Genomic DNA, 22,664 nt, shown 5'->3' on the forward strand with positions numbered 1-22,664 from the left:
AACCTATGTAAGGAGTCAGAGAAGGAGGGAGCAAGGACAAAAATAAAACGTAGAAAAGGGAGTAAGAAATGTGACAGGCAGACAAATCAAGGACAAAATTCACACAGGGCTATTTAGAGAAATAACAGTGAGACAACAAATGTTAAAAAGAGATAGTAAGAACTGCCGATGCTGGAGTCAGAGATAACACAGTGTGGAGCTGGAGGAACACAGCAGGGAAGGCAGCATCAGAGGAGCAGGAAAGCTGACGTTTCAGGTCGGGACCCTTCTTCAGAAAAAGATTGCAGTGAGAGAGAGATCCACTGAGGTCTTTCCGCAGGGAGGAGGATAACTTCTTCAAGGTAGGCATCCCTCGAAGAGGTTTCGCCGTGGAGTTATAAGTCATTCAGAGATAGTAAGAACTGCTGATGCTGGAGTCAGAGATAACACAGCGTAGAGCTGGAGGAACACAGCAGGTCAGGCAGCATCACAGGAGCAGGAAAGCTGACGTTTCGGGTCGGGAGAAGGGCCCCGAACAGAAACGTCAGCTTTCCTGCTCCTAAATGTTAAAAAGACAAGCTTAAAGGCTTTGTGCTTTCATATGCAGAGCATTTGCAATAAAATGGATGAATTAATCGCACAGACAGACATAAACAGATACAATATAATTGGGATTACATAGACATGGTTGCAGGGTGACCAGGGATGGGAACTGAATGTCCCAGAGTATTCAATATTTAGGAAGGACAGACAAAATGGAAAAGGTGATGGAGTGGCATTGCTGGTTAAATAGGAAATTAACACAATTGTGAGAAAGAATATTAGCTCTGACAATGTGAATTCTGTATGGGTAGAGTCGAAAAATGCCAAGGGGTAAAAAAAATTAGCGGGTGTCACAAATAGACCCCCAAACTGCAGTGGTGGTGTTGGGAACGGCATTAAATAGGAAAGTAGGGATGCATGTGACAAGGGAATATTGGTGATCATGGGTGATTTTAACCTGCACATAATTTGGGCAAATCAAATTAGCCACAATGCAGTAGAAAAAGAATTCCTGGAGTGTATACGGGATGGTTTTCTTGACCAATAATATGTGAAGGAACCAACCAGAGAGGAGGCCACCTTAGACTGGGTACTGAGTAATGAGAAGTGAACCATTGCCAATCTACCTGTGTGAGACCCCTTGGGGATGAGTGAACATAACATGATTGAATCTTTTATCAAGATGGAGAGTGAGGTTGTTGATTCGGAGACTAGGGTGCTGAATCTTAATAAAGGAAACTATGAAGTTATAAGGTGTAAACTGGCCCTGATAGATTGGGGAGAGTCATTTAAAGGGATGACAGTGGATAGGCAATGGTAAACAGTCAAGGAATGCATGGGGGAACTGCAACAACTGTTTATTCCTGTCTGTCGCAAAAGCAAAATGGGTAAAAGGGCCAATCCAAAGGAAATTAGAGATAGTATCCGACCCAAGGAAGAAGCATACAGATTGGCCAAGAAAAATAATATGTCAGAGGATTGGGAACAGTTTAGAATTCAGCAAAGAAGGACCAAGGGATGGATTAAGAAGGGGAAAATACATTACGAAAGTAAGCTTGCATGGAGCATAAAAACTGACACTAAGAGTTTCTATAGGTACGTGAAGAGAAAGAGATTGGTGAAGACAAATGTAGGTCACCTACAGACAGAAACGATGTAATGTATGATAGGGGACGATGGAATGGCTGAGCCCTGAATACATGCTTTGGTTATGGCTTCACAAAAGATGACATAAGTCAGATACCAGAAATGTTGGAGCATGCAAGATTTAGTGAGAGTGAAGAATTGAGGGAGATCAATATTGGTAGAGAAATGGTGCTGGGAAAATTGATGGGATTGAAGGTGGATAAATTGCCAGGGCCTGGTAATCTACATTCCAGAGTACTTAAGGAAGTGGCTTTAGAAATAGTGGATGCATTGGTGGCCATCTTCCAGGATTCTATAGACTCTGAAACAGTCTCTGCAGATTGGAGGGTGGCTAATGTCACTCCAATATTCAAAAACGGAAGTAGAGAGAAAACAGCAAATTATAGACCAGTAAGTCTAACATTGGTAGTAGGGAAAATTCTCAAATGTGTTATCGAGGTCTTTATTGTGGAGCATTTAGAAAGCAATGGCAGGATCAGATAGCGTCAGCATAGATTTATGAGGGGGAAATCATGCTGAAAAATCTGTTGGAATGCTATGAAGATGTAACTAGTAGAGTTGACAATGGGGAGCCAGTTGATGTGGTGTATTTGGACTTTCAGAAACCATTTGACAAAGTCCCACACAAGAGATTATTGTGCAAAATTAAAGCACATGGGATTGGGGAAACAGTGTATTGAGATACGTAGAAAACTGGTCAGCAGAGAGGAAACAAACAGTAAGGATTAATAGGTCCTTTTCAAATTGGCAGGCAATAACTCGTGGTGTGCCACAGGATTGGTGCTGGGACCCCAGCTATTCACAATATATATTAATAATTTAGATAAGGGAACAAAATGTAACATCTCAAAGTTTGCAGATGATACCAAGTTGGGTGGGAAGGTGAACTTTGATGAGAATGCAGAGATGTTTCAGCATGATCTGGTCCGCCAAGGTCACAGGTATCTCCGCAATGTTCAAAATTCCACAGAGAGCTGTTCTCACCACATCCTGAGATCCACCCTCAGTGCTATGTATCGTCATATGCACACACTCGACCTCTCTCTCCAACAGCGCCACTTCATGCTGGCTCAGAGTGCACTGCCCACCAGTTCCACTTTATCCTCCGACTCATTCGCCATGATAATAAGAAACTTTTATTTTCCTTGTAGGCATCTAGGAACACAAGATGCAACAACTCCGAGATACCCATGGCCCTCTGGAACCTTCTTCCCCTCCCCTCCCTTCTAACTCCACTTCATCTCCCAACCCCCACCTCAGAACAGAAATTGCTAGAGCAGCTCAGCAGGTCTGGCAGCATCTGTGGAGAGAAATCAGAATTAACGTTTCAGGTCAGTGACCCTTCCTGGGAACACAGGGTTCTAAGGATTATTAACTGATTGGATCATTATAAGACAGCAACTGAGACATGAGTACAAGTCCCACTTGCTCCAGAGGTGTGAATAATATCTCTGAACAGGTTCTTTAGAAAATATCTATAAAATGGAAATTGAGGGTTCTTGTGGTGCATTGGCAGTGTCACTATCTCTGAAGCAGGAAGCTTGGGTTCAAGTCCCACCTGCTCCAGAAATGTATACAAGCATCTTGGAATGGGTTGATTAGAAAATACCTATCAAAGTGGGACTACAAGGAACTGTACAACTGAGTTAAACATAGAATGTAGGAGTAGGAGAAGTCTATTCAGCCCTTCGAGCCTGCTCCACCATTCTTCACGATCATGGCTGATCATCCAACTCAATAGCCTAATCCTGCTTTCTCCCCATAACCTTTGTCCCCATTCACCCCAAGGGCTATATCTAGTTGCCTCTTGAATACATTCAATGTTTTGGCATCAACTACTTTCCTGCGATAATGAATTCCACAGGCTCACCACTCTCTGGGTGAAGAAATGTCTCCTCATCTCTGTCCTAAATGGTTTACCCCGAATACTGTGATCCCTGCTTCTGGACACGCCCACCATCAGGAACATCCTCCCTGCATCTACCCTCTCTAGTCCTGTTAGAATTTTATAAGTCTCTGTGAGATCCCCTCTCATTCGCCTGAACTGCAGCAAAAATCTAACCTAGTCAATCTCTCCTCATAAGTCAGTCTTGCCATCCCTAGAATCAGCCTGGTAAACCTTCGCTGCGCTCCCTCGAGAGCAAGAGCACCCTTCCTTAGAAAAGGAGACCAAAACTGCACACAATATTCTGGGTGTGGCCTCACCAAGGCCCTGAATTACTGCAACAAACATCCCTGGTCCTGTACTCGAAACCTCTCGCAATGAACCCCAACATACCATTTGCCTTCTTTACCGCCTGCTGCACCTACATGTTTACCTTCAGTGACTGGTGCACAAGGACACCCAGGTCCCACTGCACACTCCCCTCTCCCAATTTACAGCCATTCAGGTAGTAACCTGCCTTCTTGTTTTTGCTCCCAAAGTGAATAACCTCACATTTATCCAAATTATATTACATACTGATTTGCTCACTAAAGATGGAACTTGAGTTGGAATCCACATGGGTGAGTCCGAGCTGGAGGCAGTCACTGAGGAATGTGATATGGCTGTGGAAACGAGCTTTCACAAATACCTTGTTCAACACCAGGAGCAACAGCAAAAATAACGACAGTAGACCAGAAAAACGATTGGAAATGAAATCCTGTCAGAGAATCAGAACGTCTTCAAGGTGGTAGTGAGTTAAATACTAAATAAAAAGTGAAAGAACTGCGCATGCTGGAAATCAGAAACAAAGCAGAAATTGCTGGAAAAGCTCAACAGCTCTGGCTGATCTTGTTAATGTTGATCTTGCCTTGCACATGTCCTGTGTGGTGTAAGCTGTATGTCTTACTCCGTCCAAGTTTTCTCACCCAATGATCTCTATGTCCTTGCTTATTAAGATGTACCTGTACTGCTCACAAACAAAACTTTCCACTGTGCTCGGGTATGCGTGACAAAAAATCAAATCAAAGTGTCTGTGGAGAGAAATCAGAGTCAACGTTCCACTGGGTCTCCTTCTTGCTGTTGCCATGTAATAGTTATATTGCTTTTTTTTCTTGCTTTATGAACATTAACACTAAAAGTATGAAAAAAACATCATTTCTCTTCTTAAAAAAATGTAGCAGCACTCATTTGTGCTGCTACAGTAGAGGGTAAGAAAATTAAATCAGTGGATGAAAATGAGTGTGGGGTTTTGAGGGAGTGAAAGAGATTTGCAGTTGTTGCTTCAGTACATCTGATTATAAATGGAGGGGAGATGAAGGATATTCCCTAATGTCAGTAAAGTGAGAGATACAATTGTGATCCCCTCCCTTCCCTCTCTGCTGCCCCAGTCATTCCCGATACTCCAAAGGGGAGGTGATGACCTTGTGGTATTAGCACTGGACTGTTAATCCAGAGACCCAGATAACATTCTTGCAATCATGTTCAAATCCTGCCATGGCAACTGGTGGAATTTGAATTCAAAAAATATCTGGAATTAAGAATCTAGACCCATAGCAATGTGGTTGACTTTTAACTGTCCTCTGGTAACTCGGGATGGGCAATAAATGCTGCCTAGCCAGTGACACCCGTATCCCGTGAATGAATAACAAAAAAAAAGATAAATAACTCACTGCTGCCTCCTTGGGCAGGATGGAGCTCAAAGATATAGTTAGAATCAGATGTGCCTTTAAGGAAATCAACACCAAACCAATACTATGGCTCTCTTAATTCTCCATGACTCATCTGCTTCCTACCTAAACATTTCTTCAACTTTAAGGGGATACAGGCGGATTTATTGCTGTATGATCCAAATAGCTATTTGGCAAGGAATTAAAGCCATCATACAAAACAATTCTCTACGAAAATCTCAGGGACCTGTGTTCACTAACAGTGGCAATTTAAAAGGAAACAAAAAGTTAGATTTGCATTTATGTAGTACCTTCATAATCTCGAAATGCTTTTCAGTTAATGGCATTCTTCTTGAAGTGAATCGTAGTGAATTAAATAGATGGTTCTCCCTTCATGGAAGAAACACAGGAAATGAATGTTTCTGCCTCTAGTGGAGTCTGAAAATATTTTGTATAGTGCAGTGTTTCTTAGGAAAGGGACTAAATTTCACAGGAGATTTTGGCCAAAAAGCACTTTGAGCCATGTGGCAGTGAAAACTTCTATACAGGCACATGTCAGTTTTGTTTTGGTTTTAACTTTTCTTCTTTCTGTGTTTCTTTCCTTTCTACCCTTCTTTTATTTCTGATATTTTTTCTTACTTTCTAATCTTTTTTCCCTTCTTTTTTCTATCTTTCATTTTCTTTCTTTGATTCCTTCAATCCTTCTTTCTACTTTGTGTTCCCAATTGCTTCATTCTTTCCTTCATTCTTTCTTTCCTCCTGCCCCAAGATTTTCTTGTAAATTCTTGTATTGTCCTCAACAATTCACTGAGAACAATATTCAAATTCACTACTTTGGGATCCTAGTGTTCATACCTTAAAGCTAAGTATTCCCAAATCACATCAAGTCTTAAATATCAGTGGGGAAATGTGTGCTTCGTACAATACAATGCTGCAGGTGACAGTGAGTTAAGTCAATGGAAATGAAACTTGGGTGAAACATAAAATGGCTTGACATTCATTTGACAACTGCTAAAGTCAAATTTGATCCTAGTTTGTCCAGAATTTGTGAAAGAAGTGGAGTTATTACAGGAAACAAGGAGATAACAAGGTGTAGAGCTGGATGACCACTGCAGGCCAAGCAGCATCAGAGGAGCAGGAAGGCTAACATTTCGGGCCTAGACCCTTCTTCAGAAATTTCGAAAAAAAAATCTCAGAGCTGGAAAAATGCCATCAGTTAGAGTCATTATTATTCAAATTACCTGTGGTTTCCGTAACTGGGGGGAGGTGTTTCCTCTGCAATATAACTGCACCTGACTCTCAAGAGTCATCAGAACTCAAGCTGCTGCTGACTCTTCTCTGAATCAATCCAGAGGAGCCTCTAGAAGAGAGAAATGGCTTCAATATTGTCAGCCCTGCTTCTTTGCCTGTTTCTTCAGTATGCATCATCTGGATCTCTCAACCTTTGCATGATAGAAAATGCTACAATGGGAGGCTCATTCAGTTTAATGATTTCACCAAAATACCTCATGCCAAACACAACATACAAAGGTGAGTTGCTGATCAACTTTGTAATCTACATAATTTGTTCTTTTGTTCAACTATTCTGAAAATTTTTCCAGATTTTCAAGGAAAACTGAAGTTTGGATTATTAAGCGCTCTTCCTGTTCCATTGGATTTCAAATAACTGAATGTGGCTTTATGGGGGATGATTATTTTAATTGGGTTTCAACCTACTTTGTTTGTGAGCCAAGATTTTGTTTGTGAGCAAAGGTGATTCCACTCAGAGCAAAGGGCTTATACATCTAGAGTAAGATTTTTTATACTGAAGTCATGAACAGGTTAAGAGTTTATAAATTTACTACTCTGAGTGACAGAGGGAATGTTCCATCATGAATGTATAGTTGTAACTTTTTTTCCCATGTTTAAGGAACATTCCAACTGTTATAAAATCTGAGTTTAAATTGTTCGTATTAATTTATCCCTGAACAGACGACCTGAATCAGTCACTGTACTACCTGCCTGCCAGTATTTGTTCAGGTGTGGCGCACATTGCAATAGCTCCTGTTTGGCACAAATACAGAAAAAGAATAAGAAGCTCTGAGACAATGAACCACTTAGCATGATGAAACATAGAGTACAATTTTATTTGAGTCCTTTCAGATTTAAGTATCTCACAAGATGCTAATCGGACTTTTGCAGTCATGTTGTAATAAATAGTTACAGAGAGCACATGAATTGTTAAAAACCGAACTTCGTACACTTAAATGTGTGCCCACTAAATGTGTGCACTTTACAGAGAAATTAAAAAAGAAAGATAGGTGATAGATTTTGTAACATATACAGAGAGCTTGTTTATATCTTCAACATTCTAGAACAAAGAGCAGTGAAGTTTGTGAGGGAATTTTCACCACATTCAATCACTAGGAAAGAAGCATTAAAAAGAAAGGTTAAAGTGGAGTAGTTTAAATCCCTGTTTTGTTCATACCGATCTGCAACTTTAATGCCCCAGGTTTCAGCTGTAGATGAGGCTCCCATCCATACTCACAGAGTTAACTATCCAGTATCGATTGCTGAGCAGGATCAACCTGAGTTAAAATGCTGTCTACAAAAGCAACAAATTGCATTTATATAGCATGCTTGTTAGAAAAATATGCCTTAAAAGCATTTCACAGATGCACAGCAAAAAAATTGGATTAGCTGAGGATGAAAAAATGTGGAATGATCTAGGGTGTTGGCGAGGATTTGAAAATGGACAATCAAAACAGCACGGCAAAGACAAGGCTGATGCGTGAGTGGAAACAAACAGAGAATGCTGGAAAATCTCAGCAGGTTTGGAAGCATCTGTAGAGAGATAAACAGAGTTAATGCTTCAAGTCTGAGCTGACTCTTCTTCAGAAGAGGTAAAGCATTAAGTATGAAGTCGAGTTCTAAACAAAAGTCATATTGGATTTGAAACATTACGGCAGGGGAATTGAGTTTAATAGCCATGAGGTTATGCTGCAACTCTATAAAACTTTGGTTAGACCACACTTGGAATATTGTGTTCAGTTCTGGTCACCTCATTACAGGAAAGATGTGAAAGCTTTAGAGAGGGGGCAGAGGAGATTTACCAGGATGCTGCCTGGACTGGAGGGCAGGTCTGATGAGGAAAGGTTGAGGGAGCTAGGGCTTTTTCTATTGGAGCAAAGAAGGATGAGAGGTGACTTGATAGAGGTGTACAAGATGATGAGAGGCATAGATAGAGTGGATAGTCAGAGACTTTTTTCCAGGACGGAAATGACTATTACAAGGGGGCATAATTTTAAGGTGATTGGAGGAAGGTATATGGGACATGTCAGAGGTAGGTTCTTTACACAGAGAGTGATGGGCGTGTGGAATGCGCTGCCAGCAGTGGTGGTGGAGTCAGATACTTTAGAGACTTTTAAGCGACTCTTGGATAGGCACATGGAGAATAGTAAAATGTAGGGTATGCAGGCTAGTTTGATCTAAGTAGGATAATAGGTCGGCACAACATCGTGGGCCGAAGGGCCTGTACTGTGCTGTACTGTTCTATGTTCTATGTTACCTCTCTTCCTCAGTCCACAGATACAGTCCAATTTCTCCAGCATTCACAGTATTTTGTTCTATGAGCAGACTAGTCTTCGTACAACTGTGGAAGTAGTTTTTTTTTAATTCATTCGGCAGGTGCAGATTTCACAGGCTTAGCCGGCTTTTATTCCCTATCCCTAATTGCTCAGAGGACAGTCAGGAGTTGATCACATTCCAGTGGGTCAGGTGTCACGCGTAGGCCAGTGCACATAAGAATTGGCAGGCTTCTTTACTTTGTTTGCACTGTCACCTTTAGGTTAGTTTTTTAATCTAGATTGTTATTGAATTCAAACTTCAACATCTGCAATACTGGATTTGGCACCCGTGTCCTCAGAATGTTTAGCCTGGAGTTCTGGATCACTAGTCCGCTGACATTACCTCTGCACTACCAGGTCTCTGCAGTAGAAGTTGGCAAAGATAAAAATTAAGATGAAGACATGCTGGAGCTGGGCAATGTTGTAGAAGTGGAAATAGATTTCTGTTTCTTCAACTGACTAGATTCTACAATTTGGAAACTCTTCTCTTTAGTTTTGCGTTCTTTTCTAGAAAAGCTACCTCCTTGATTGAGCTTTAGTCCATACCTTCTAGTCTTTTACATTTTTGGACAAGTGCCCATTTTCCTTATCTCTTTGTGAGACACTCTGTGTGCAATGCTGTTGTTGTCTAGGAGATTGGCTGGATGCAGAGTTGGAAGCTCAGTTGAGAGTCAACAGATTCTAACTCACAATACTCAGCACCATCTTAAGTGGGGAGCTGGATGACATAGGGAAATATTCCAAATTTCTGATGAAAGCAGATGAAGTTCGTCTTGCAAACCTTGCAAAATTCATGACATCTTTAATAACTTGATGTTGGACAAGGAGCCAGGCAGGAAAGTAGTTGACATGTAGTTTTGTGTGGAGGCGAAAACATAAAAATAGATAAATTATGACATATACATGGAAACTTGCACATAATTCACTAAATGAGGATTTGAAGACTCCCACAAATGCAAATTTGGGTGCATTGATGTGACAGTGGGCATATGCAGGAGAACACATGCTGCTCATTTTGAGGTCATAGAGGAAAGAACTATATTCATCGTGTTGCCCTGGAATTGGATCAGGAAACTAAGGCACTGGTTTAAAATAGCACAGCATTAGTCCTGCAAGCTTTGGAAAGGTTGAAATTAATGAAACCTTTTAAACACGATATTTCAGTCACCTGAGCTACAACAAATAATCTTGAGCAAGGTGTTCTTGCTCTGTGTTTGCAGTGGAAACTAAAATTATTTGTACAAGATAATAGAAAAAACTTATTTAACAGCGAGTATAAAAGGTTCATTTCAAAGTTTTTTTTGAAAGGTATATGGGATTTAATAGTAGAAAATCCAAGAACAGACATTTTAAAGAGTCACATTATGTCTGTAATTTGGAAGGGTGGATCTAGTTTAGGGAAACTATGACTGTGAGTATAGTTGATAAAATTTCCCACATCTCAACACTAATTTGCAAATTATCTTCCATAGTTGACTGGAACATATATTAGCTGCATGAAAAAGATTATTTGAGATGGGGCTTGAAAAAGAAAGTAAGTGCTCCCCACGTGGTATTCGATTCACAACAAGTAAAAAATTCCAATGAGTTCATTTCTGCATCTATCAACCTGTGTCCTCTATTTCTCAGTACAGGTTCCATTGATTTAAGTATTTTGAAATAAACTTACAAGTTGCACTCCCTATAGCGAGGAACACTAGCAATGGGGAATGAAATGTTGTTCAAGCTTAGCTTGCTGCACTGAACACTCCAGGTTAACAACATCGATACTGAGAAAAGCTCACTTTACCTCTGCCCAACATGCGCCTTATGCCACATGTCAGATAAGCACTACGATAACAAGACAAAGTATTAAGCCCTCACTAGCTAAAGATATGTGGCTCTTCAAAGAGACTGACAGTTTTATGTCTTTTGTTGCATTTTAATGTTTGCTCTCAATGGGTCAAAGTGGCAAATGTTAATGTGGTTCTACATGTTACTGGCACAATACAAATGACAGTCACCACCACCGAACATGGTCATTCTTCTACAGTGCCAACAATTGTGTTTCAGTCAAGAATGGAGATAGGCAAAGCAGAAGTCTTAACCTGAGGAATAGGGAAAAAAAAGCTGAGTGAATGATGTTATCCTTTTTCTGTTCTGCATTTGGATTCTCCTCTGGTTGACAACGTGAAAGCATTCCTTGAGTGATAGCTGCACGGTTCTTTTTCAACTGGGAGCGAGCACCCCCAATCCAGTTCCTAGTAAGAATGAAGTCAGAAGAAAACTTAAAACATTGAAGTGCCAGCATCAGCCAGTGATTCAGTAAGGGATTGGGTGGTAGGAAATGCTGCACACTTTGCTGCAAAGTACTTTTCGTACAAACATACAAATTTGGAACAAGTATTTCTCAGTATTGGCATCTTGCCTTTGGTGATGAGAAGTCAAAATCACAAAACCTGTAAAGTTAAAATGTAAAACAAAACTCCAATTCCAAGCATCTTTTACTTTTAGGGTGCCACTGTGGTTCAGAAGTTAGCACTGCTGCTTCACAGTATCAGGGACACAAGTTCAATTCCACACTCAGATGTGTGGAGTTTGTACATTCTCCCTGTGTCTCCCTGGGTTTCCTCTGAGTGCTCTGGTTTCCTCCCCAAGTTCAAAGATCTGCCAATTAGGCAGAGTAGCCATGGGAAATGCAGGGTTACAGGGCTAGGAAAGGGAGGTGGCTCTGGGTGGGATGCTCTTCAGAGGGTTGGTGTGGACTCAATGGATCAAGTGGCTTGCTTCCACATTGTGGGGATTCTATGATGGGCCTAAAAATAAAAATTGTCATTGTTAGAGATACCAATTCATTACATTAGTATTTGAAGAGAAAAGACATGCTAGGAATGTTTTATATGATAAGTATTTGTATTTAGTAGTAAACACTGTGCACACACAAACCATACTACATGCCATACATTTTTGAGGCAATGTGCTATCACTGAGCTGACTATCTGACAATGTTTAGTTAAGAGTTCCCTCTGAAAGGAAGATCAGCTATGTAGTCAAGATTTATAGCGAAATAAGAGATTTCTAAGAAATTATAACTATTAAGCTTCTCATTGGTCTTATTCCCTATTTTATCCTACAGCTAGCCTAGTTCATGACTTTTATAGCAAGTAAAAGTCAAAATCTATGCAGTGGAGGAAATTCTGGCTCCCACCAGCACATATTGGGAAATGATAAGCATGCCGCCCACTTTTGTTTGAGTTGCTGGTAGCAAGAAAGTTGCCTCACTTGTATCTTACACAACAGGAAATGACAGAAAATATTCAGCAAATCAATCAGCATCAACAAAAATAGCGTGACTTAGTATTTTCAAAACAGGTAGTTACACCCAGGCCCTTGTCATGCTATTGTTTTCCTGAGCAGTAAAGTCTCCAGCTGAATTCTGTAGCTTACTGAAGAAAATTGTAAGAGAAAATTCTGCTATCTTTCTGTACCAGGCCACATCCCAACACTGCAATGTAGTGTTGATACTGACACTTACACGAGCAACACAAATGAAGTTCGCATTTCTTCCAAATTTCAACAAAATGGCTTCACTCCTAAGTAAAACTAAATAGATACATTTTCGTTTGTTGTATTCCATGCAAGTAATAACACAATGTGTTTACTTTCTGTTTCCAGTTACCGTGAATGGAACTGGAGCCAATGTAATTGTAACTCTCTCAGCTTCCTATAATGGCAGCAGTATTGGGAACTGGACAAATAATACTGAAAACTGTGCAGGAATTTATGGCAGAGGGAAACTCCCAACCACTGAAGGGTGGATGTCACCCAAAAGCATGATGAACATGCATAGCAATGTTTTATTCAAGTAAGGGTTCATTTTGTTTCTGTCATAGATTCATATAAGCTGCTTCTCCTTGATGTTTGGTAAAAAACAGAAGTTGCTGGAAAAGCTCAGCAGATCTGGCAGCATCTGTGAAGAAAAAAATCAGAGTTAACATTTCAGGTCCAGTGACCTGAATGGTTCTGAGGATTCTGATTTTTTTCTTCACAGATGCTGCCAGACCTGCTGAGCTTTTCCAGCAACTTCTGTTTTTGTTCCTGATTTACAGCATCCACAGTTCTTTCGGTTTTCCTTGATGTTTGCTCAGTGTGCTGATGCTGTTACTGGCATGAGTGCTGCATATATAATACATAACTATCATACAAAGAAATGATCATATGCCATGGATGTTTCACGTGTGCAAAATGCAATACATCCTGATTCGCTCTTTTACATCTGGCATCTGGAGTAGTACATATACAATTTAATTGATGTTAATCCAGTACAGTTATTCAAGCAAAATCTGAAAACAAGTCACATAGGGAGATATTAGGTTAGATCATCAAAAACTCAGTCAAAGGGAGGTAGTGAGGTGGAGACGCTTAGTATTGGATCTCTATGTTCAGGGTCATCAATGTTGGAGAAATTAAATGCTGAAGTGACCAGTATTAAAGCAGCACAAGTATCTTAAGAGGGTTGGTGGAGGAAACTACAGAAATAGGTAGCATCAAGGCCATGGAAGCATTTACAAACAAGGATTAGAATTTTAAAATTGAGGTGTTGATTAACCAAGAGTCATTATAAATCAGCAAGGTGGGGAGTCTGTTAAAGTACAATTATCCATTTATCTTTCACAAATCATTACAATGGCTGCAATTACTAAGCAAATAAATATCCTTCAATCTCTGCGTTGATGTAACTTAACCTTTGAAAATGCATCATATCAATGACACTACTTTGGGCCGATATAGAATATATGGAAAAGCCACTGGAAATAAACAAAATACGGGAAAGGTCAGCTGGAACCATTAACCATACTTCACCCACTACTCATCCCTTCCAAACCCACATTGAATAGTGAACCAAAGACAAGACAAATTTGACTGTGCGTGTTCTCAGCACTTCTTATGCCAAAAGATTTGCTGTCCCATTTTGGGATTGAACAATACTTCAAAAGTATTTCATTGTCTATAAAACTTGTAGTTGTGAAAGGCAAAATACAAATACAAGACCTTTACTATGAATTGAATTAAGGAAATCGGCTGCATACAGATCCATGTTACAATATATCAGTAGCTACTTAATTTACTGTTAAACGTCACAGTGAGAAAACTTTGATTGCCATTGAAGATAAAGAAATGAACTTTTGTCCTTTAGGATAATCCTCATTTGTCAAAGGACAAACGCCTCACAAATAATTAGAATGTGGAAAAGTCAAATTTTGCGTTTGCAAATAAATCTATCAAGTTGTTTTTGATTTCCATTGATGTATAAATAATTTTAGAGGACTTTCCGGATTTTTCCAGTATCAGATAATTGCCTGAGTAAATATTGATTTAATTTAAAATATTTCTTGACATATAATTATAAATAAGAATGTGTGGCATTTATTTTTTTTTCCCATCTTTCATCCAGAGCCTTTGTCAAAATGTCTGAAAACAAAACATACGTCATGAACAAAACTCTCAGAATAGGTAAGATTTATTTTGATGTTTAATAATGGATAGACATTTATAACAAAGAGCTTTTCTATAATTTTTTTTGATTCTGATGATTTTTCAGCTTTCCTCATCTGTATTACTTGTTCGGTATGAACACTTAAGGAAATGTCTTGAATTCAACCTACTCCAACTCCCAAACGACCTAATAATAACCTAATCAGTAATTGGGTATGGTAATAACAAAGCATATGAACCAAAGGAGTTCCATTCCTGAACTATTCTCAGCTGGCACAAACTATTTATGAAAGGTACAATTAGCCTGTTAACAGCCCAAAAACTCAGTTAGTCAGTACTCTTTACCTCTACCCCTATAGTCTGAAAACCTCTGATTTCATTTGATCGTGGAAACTAAGCAAACTCTGACCTGGTTAGTACTTGGGTGAGAGACCACCTGTGAATGCCAAGTACAGTGGACAAAGGTCCTTTTGTGGTCCTGTGGTAGTGTCCATACCCCTGGGCCAGGAGGCACTGGTTCAAGTCCCACCTGCTCCAGAGGTGTGTAATAACATGGCTGAACAGGTTGATTAGAAAAATAAATTAAATTTTAAAAATTACAATCAATCTGTTCTTTTGTTCTGAAAATTGTTCCAAAAATCTGGAAGGTGTTCAAATGAAACAGAATGTTTTATTTGTCTGTCATACCCTGCATTTATAACTTTCTATATCTCACTTAATTCTGATTAAATAAGATAGCAGAGAGATTTTCGGGCCTGTGCAATTGTACCTTAGAACATTTTAAGATGAGCTAAAGTAATGAAAAGGAGGAACTCTGGCTGATATATGTAGCTCAAGATTTTGAGAGTATTTACAAAAAAGCAGCAATTGTTTGAATTCAGAGTATATTTATCAATGGATATGAATCTGGGTAAATCCTTGATTGTATTTAGGAAGACAATTATATGCTGCAAGTGTGATAAACCAAATGTGCACATTTGAAACCTGTTCAGACTGAAAAGTGTCCTCATGGCAAACATTTAAAGTTGTTGACCTATTCAATGTAACCAATTTCCTGAGGAAATATGATGAGTCATTGAATTAATTTACAGTACAGGAGGCAGTTTGGGCTCTCCTCATAGCCCCATACTAAGTATATTTCCTTCTATTGACCATCCAGTTTCATCTTGAAAGCATTCACCGTTTCTGTTTCCACAACCCTCAGGACAGTAGATTCCAGCAACAATAATTGCTGCTTTAAAAATTTCTTCCTCACATCCTCTGCATCTCTAGCCCTAAATCTTAAATCTTTGTCCCTTAGTATCATCACCTAATAAGAAGAATACTTCCTTGCCTACGTTATCTAGCTGCCATAAATTTAAAACACTGTATCAAATTTCCCCTTGATCTCCTTTGGCCCAAGAAGAACAACATCAGGTTTTCTGACTTAACCTAGTAACTAAAACATCTCAGCTCTGAAAACCTTCCAGTAAATCTGGAAGGATTTTCACATCTTTCCTCAAAGGTGATGACCAGAGCTAGAAGCAGTGTTTTTGTTTCGGTCTGAGCTGAGCTTTACGTAAGATTCAATATAGATCCATTGTTTTGTGTACTCAATGCTTCTATCTGTGAAGCCCATGCTTCCACATGCTTTACTAATTTGGTAAATATGATCTTTTTTCACAGCTCTTACAACCACTGCTGTATCAAATACGCAAACTACAGCTGTGTACAACAAGACCACGACTGCGTACAATAAAACTACAACTGTGTACATGACCACAACTTCATACAACATGACCACAACTCCATACAACATGACCACAACTCCATACAACATGACCACAACTATAACAACTGCCAATAATTCAGCAGGTGTCATTACCTTCAAGCCACTGAGTGGGATTGTTAGCATGCTCTTGCTCTTTGGTATAGTGCGAGAATTGCTGTCATAAAAGGTTTGAAATGCTGACCTTCACAATTCCTAACATTATGGCATATCAATTACATTGCACCCAGAAAGACTGTCAATCCATTCTAAGTCCTCTTTCTATATAAAAATACTGAAGCTTTTATCTTTGCAGTATCAATCTTGATCAATCAAAATTGGGAAATATATTTTGTGGGGACACCTGCTTTCTTTAATAAAAAGAAGTTTGAATATTTGCTGCAATCCCAAATATTGTCCTTTGTTTCTCACTATCCAAATTCCAGGCAAGCCTGAAGGGTCTAGGCCCGAAATGTCAGCCTCTCTGCTCCTATGATGCTGCTTGGCCTGCTGTGTTCATCCAGCCCTGCACCTTGTTGTCTCTGAATCAATTAAGTTTAGTAACTCACCTTCTACTCTTTACTATACTTCTGTGCAAGGGTGTGAAAAGTACTCTTGTTCTATATAGAGATGAATTCTATTGGAAATATAAACCTGTTTAGAATACATGGCCAGTTCTTCAAAATTATAATGAGTTGACTAATAATCTTTAGGTTTTTGTCCGTTTTCATTCATTATTAAATTGTTAATTTTTTCTGATTCTTTTTTATTGCATTTTCTTTTGTATTTCTAGGCTTTTGTGCCTACCATGTCAGAAATTGAATATTCAGCACCTTCATTGTTCAATTGCTTTCTGTAATGTAGCTTTGACAATCAGTTGCACTGAAAGCCTTGACCAACTATCTAGACAAATGTCGCAACAATGGAATATTTACAATTCTAAGATAAGCAAGTAATTGGTTTCAATTTCTTTAGGATCTTATTCCATCCTGCAGATTATTAACAAATGTCTATTGGGTTCACAATGCAATAATGTTCTATAGCCTATCAGATAGCTTCATAATGTCAATAGATTACATGGATGGGATTTATAATTGTAATGTCACTGTTATTTAGTGGGTATCAATAATGATCATTTCACTTCTACCCATTTTTCAAATATGAGCCTCAAAATTCATCAAAATGTTCAATAAAGGTACAGCACAATTTTGTTTCCTGACAAGTAAAATATCACATGAAAATCTCAGGAAAAGAAAATCCAAAAACTGTGCAATGGACAATCGTTTACTTTCATCATGTTCCACTTAATCGTACATATTCTAAAGTACAAATCTTTTAGATAAGTGCCAGAAGCCAACTTGTTTAGTGGACCTGCTCATATTGTGCTTGGTGAAGCATGGTTTCACTAGTAGTGTAAGCTTAAAAATCAAATCACTGTACGTTAGAGAGAAGAAGGTTAAGAGGTGGCTTAATAGAGACATACAAGATGATCAGAGGATTAGATAGGGTGGACAATGGGAGCCTTTTTCCTCGGATGGTGGTGACTAGCACGAGGGGAAATAGCTTTAAATTGAGGGGTGATAGATATAGGACAGATGTCAGAGGTAGGTTCGTTACTCAGAGAGTAGTAAGGGCGTGGAATGCCCTGCCTGCAAAAGTAGTAGACTCGCCAACTTTAAGGGCATTTAAATGGTCACTGGATAAACATATGGATGATAATGGAATAATTTAGGTTAGATGGGTTTCAGATTGGTTTCACAGGTCGGCACAACATCGAGGGCCAAAAGGCCTGTGCTGCGCTGTAATGTTCTATGTTCTATGTTCTAAAGATTTAACATATGCTTACTAAATTCCACCATTTGTTACTTTAAGTCAGTTCTCAGTCCACTTAGTTCAAGTGGGTTCATGGCACCGTTAAAATAGTGCAGAGAAGATTTTGATACCTATGGGATAAAAGTTCATCTGATAATGTTGTTCTTTATAACCTCCAGTCTAATCATTCACCATAGTTATGAAACCATCATCCTACATACAATTATTCAAAGTAATAATTCTCACACTTTATTCCCTGATTCTAGAATTAGATGGTTTTCAATCACCAAAAGAGTAATTGATCCCAATTCTTATTTATTAATTATTGTTTTGGTTTCACATTTATATATTTAACCTCACTTCATACCTCCATTCAATTGTTTTACTTTAATTAAACATTTATTGACCCTCTGTTGGTATTTTATATAAGAAGTAACTTGCACATTTCCAGACAATTCAGACATGATACCAAAGGCAAAAGTCTTTTGAATCACTGTCCATTTTATGAAGACCTGCAAGCACTAGCCTGCAAGCCTGATAATGCCCTAAAATGAAGTATGTTTTCACTAGTATGGTGTCCAAAGATAATGCCTAGGTAGAAAATCATTGTTTAGAAATGTGCTGAGCTGTTTATAAATACACTGAAATTATTTACAAAAGTAATGTTACTTTCTTTAATAAAAGTTTAACTTGATTTATATAAGTATGCAATCAGTTTTTTCTGTGTGTTTAAATTATTCAATGGTGCAGTCAGAAAAACTGTACTTCATCTCTGAGATATGAAAAAATTGAGCTGGGGATCTAGGACAATTTACTAGCATTGACATAAGAACATAAGAAATAGGCCATCTGGCCCATCGAGCCTGCCCTGCCATTCAATAAGATCAGGACTGTTCTCTTCGTGCACTCAGTTCCATTTGCCCACCCACTCACCATATACAAAACCTATCTAGCTTTGTCTTAAAAACATTCAACGAGGCAGCCTCAACTGCTTCACTGAGCAGGGAATTCCACAGATTCACAATACTTTGGACGAAGAAGTTCCTTCTCAACTCAATCCTAAATCTGCTCTCCCTTATTTTGCAGCTCCGCCCTCTTGTTCTAATATCACCCACCAGTGGAAACAGCCTGCCTGCTTCTATTTTATCTATTCCCTTCATAATTTTATTTTTTCCGTAAAAGGCCCCTTCATTCCCTGAGGAAGAAGGGTGAGCATGACTTTTAAGAAATTTTGAAAACAAAACTTTGGAGTTCAGAAAAAAAATTATGTGGATTAGCAATTAGATGTTTCCACCATTGAGTTGATTGAGGTGCAGTAACCAGAAGTCTAGGATATGTGTTTAGGTTACTCAATGGGATCCTTCAAGATCCACTCTACTACCTCTTCACTGACCCTTACCACTTCTGTCTGAGGTACTGGATTGTACTTTTAAACAGAGGGTCATTTACGTCAGCTCAAGTCGGTGTAAAGGATTGTCTGGTACTACATCGAAGACCAGCAAGAGAACTTTCTCCAGCAACATCTCTTAAACAGATTGTTTGGTCACATTGTTGTTTATTAGATCTGGTTGTATTGGTGTGTATCCTTGCAACAAAAAAGAAAAGTACTTCATTGGTTGTAGAGCACACTGAGAAGTGTGAGGCTGTGATGTGTGCTATATAAATGCAAGCCTCTTTTTCTTTTGCATTTCACTCTCCCAAATATTGGGCAATTGCATATTAAATCTGCCCAGATAACATAGAATGTATGGCACAGTAATTATACCCCAAATTGCTGTATATTAGCAACCGCTCTCTCTCCCATCAAGAATTAAACAGAAATCTTCAGGTCTAGCTTATTGGTGACCCTGCACTTGCTCAGTCAGTTACTTGCCATCTGTTCCAGGATGAAGAGTGGAATATAGAGGGTGTTGTGTCTAAGTGCTGTTGAGATGGTTGTCAGTTTGCATAGCTGTCAGACAATACTATACCTTCTAAACCAGGGTTGCTTTAATCAGAGAATGCATAATATCACCAAAACAAAATTGCGTGAAGGAATTGAAGAGTTAAAAGTTTGAAGATAGCATTTCAAGCAACAATCTAACCATGCAAATAACCATGCAATCTAACTATGCAAATAATTCCCTATTAATATCCTTGGTCCCAGTCAAATTTTCTTTGATGTTTTGCATAATAAGGGACCTTAAAACCCCCAGATGTGGTACGATTTAAATAATTTAGCATAGAATTTAAATTTAATAGAAAATATACAACAGAGTATAAATAGCAACTTCATAATATTTAACGTAGTTTTGTAGCAATAGTGTTGAGATTTAAGACCAGTACGGATCTTGGTGCCTCAGAATCAAAGTTCAGCAAAAACATTGCATTCAGACTCATAGAACTGTTACCGCATTGAGGGAAGCCATTTGATCCACTGTGCCTGCAATGGCTCTCTGAATGAGCAATTCACTTTGTTCCATTCTCCAGCCTTCTCCCATAACCCTGCACAATCTTCATCCTCAGATAACAATCTAATTCCCTTTGTAATTGTTTGATGAACCTGCTGCCACCACATTCTCAGGCACATGTATTCCACCCTCTGACCACTCATCGCCTGATGACTATTTTGCATTGAAAACTTTTCTGAAGAAGGGTCTAGGCCAGAAACGTCAGCTTTCCTGCTCCTCTGATGCTGTTTGGCCTGCTGTGTTCATCCAGCTCTACACCTTGTTATCTCATGACTATTTTGCATGTTGCTTTTGCTTCTTTTGCCAATTACTTTAAAACTGCTCCCTCTTGCCTTTGGCTCATTCTTGAGTGGGAACAATTTGTCCCTATCCACCCGATATATATCCCACATGATTTTGAATACTTCTATCAATTTTCCACTGAAGAGAGTTTCAGTGCAGAATCTTAAAGGGGCCTGAATGGCGTGGGCTTTGCCAAGATTGTGGTGGGATCAGACAAGACGCCTACTGAGACCTATCGACAACAGGAGCAACATGTTTTCGTCTTTTATGCACTTACTGGGTGGTGATGTGAGACTATCATCAGGCAGTGGCGAGTTGCCAGTTAAGGAGGATTATAGATTTTCAAACACCTTATTAACACCAAAACTTGCCTCATTAAGAATCAGCTTCTTATTTTACCAAACGCTCGAAACAAACCAGATATCAAGAACTCTTGGCAGGAAAGTCAGAGCATTTGGTAAAATGTGGAATCGCATGCGAGGGAATGCCAAAAGGGCAGGGAGTGTAAGTAAGGACACGGGTTTGAGAACATAAAAACTCAATGTAACTCTATATTCTTCTAACCAATCTTCATAAATGAAACTTTTCATTCTTAAGTCATTGCATAACTTAAGCAATCCTGTTCTTCCTTACTAAGCTTTCACACTTCACTCTCCTCCACTAGTCTAAGCCTGCGATAGTGAAGGGTCTAAATTGGATAATACACAAAAGCAGTAGCAGGAGTTGCAAAGACAGACAACACCCCAACTTCATGCTACAAGCTCATTTGAAAGATTTTTGCATCCAGCCAGTGCTAACCTTGCTGCACATTGCTTCAGATGCCTCAGCAGGAGCCAATATCATGAGTGTTCAGTACCACTTAAAGCCAATCTGCATTTCTTAAAGGAACAATGCACTCTGTGGTTCTGCAGTGGGCCTTCTAGATGCGGAACTGCTCATGGTGTTCCTCCAAGGCCTGAAAGTAAACAGCCTTCCATCAAACTTGCAGCAGACTGTGGTACCATAAAACCCCTACAGTGTGGAAACAGGCCATTCTGCTCAGCAAGTCCACACCACCCCTCTGAAAAGCATCCCACCCAGACCCATCCCCCTACCCCTACATTTCCCATGCCTAACCCAAACATCCCTGGGCACTACGGGCAATTTGTCATGGCCAATCCACCTAACCTGCACATCTTTAGACTGTGGCAGGAAACTGGAGCGCCCAGATAAAACCCATGCAGGCACGAGAAGAATATGCAAATTCCACACAGACAGTCAAACCCAGGTCCCTGGCACTGTGAGGCAGCAGTGCTAACCACTGAGCCACCGTGCCGCCCCTAGTGCTGCATTGTATTGGAGAGACGGAAAAAGGTAAAGTCACATGCAGTCAGTGGGTCTTAAGTTGGGTGTTATGCAAAATATGGCATGATGTAAAAATTTGGTTTTCAATGATTATTTTGAAGTGGCTTTTGTAACTGCAGCTCACCATACATAGAGACAGTGAAGGACAGAGGATAGATAAGGTTTGGAATTATTGGTGGATGGGGTATTGAGAGTCTTTATTTTGGATAAGCCCAGAAAAAGAGGGCTCCACCCTCTTCTTTCTCTTCCTAGGTCTGTTTCTTCTTCTTCTTCTCATCTTGTCTTTCTCATGTTTTTGCTTGATATTCAGTTGCTTGGTGTTTCACTCGTGGCAAGGTTAACCCCTTATCCAACTGAATATACAAAAACCACGTGATGCTCATTTTACCAAATATTTCAGAGCACCCCCATAGTAGTCCAGCAGGAGAAATGTTATCTCAGCTGATGGTCTGCTCAAGCGTATTTTGAATAACAACAAAGTTTTCAGTGTATGGCTGCAGAGCAGAGTATGGAATCTGTACCAGACCGTTAAACCACACCTTCAGCAGATTGAAACAAACACAGAGATGCTGGAGAAACTCAGCAGGTCCCTAGCAGCACCCGTAAAGAGAGAAACAGAATTTAGCCTTCAAGTCCAATGATCCTTCATCAGAACTGGAGAATGCCTTGTCAACCATTAAGAGGGAAAAC

General features: G+C 39.4%; 1 protein-coding gene across 2 annotated transcripts; it reads left to right on the forward strand.

The window, feature by feature from the left end:
* The first annotated feature begins 123 nt into the window (after positions 1–123).
* Positions 124–18,596, forward strand: LOC125486717 (placenta-expressed transcript 1 protein-like). 2 transcript variants are annotated; one of them, XM_048615508.1, is made up of 5 exons: positions 206–341; positions 6,293–6,789; positions 12,519–12,708; positions 14,299–14,357; positions 16,005–18,596. In XM_048615508.1, the coding sequence occupies exons 2-5, from the start codon at positions 6,633–6,635 to the stop codon at positions 16,271–16,273; spliced, it is 675 nt and encodes a 224-aa protein (XP_048471465.1). In that variant the 5' UTR covers positions 206–341; positions 6,293–6,632; the 3' UTR covers positions 16,274–18,596. The 2 variants fall into 2 exon arrangements, 1 of the variants encoding a protein (XP_048471465.1); XR_007265353.1 differs by lacking the exon at positions 6,293–6,789 and having other exon boundaries at positions 124–341.
* Positions 18,597–22,664: the final 4,068 nt, after the last annotated feature.

This window comes from Rhincodon typus, chromosome 32 (assembly GCF_021869965.1).
Source record: "Rhincodon typus isolate 14 chromosome 32, sRhiTyp1.1, whole genome shotgun sequence".
Taxonomy (NCBI): Eukaryota; Metazoa; Chordata; class Chondrichthyes; order Orectolobiformes; family Rhincodontidae; genus Rhincodon; species Rhincodon typus.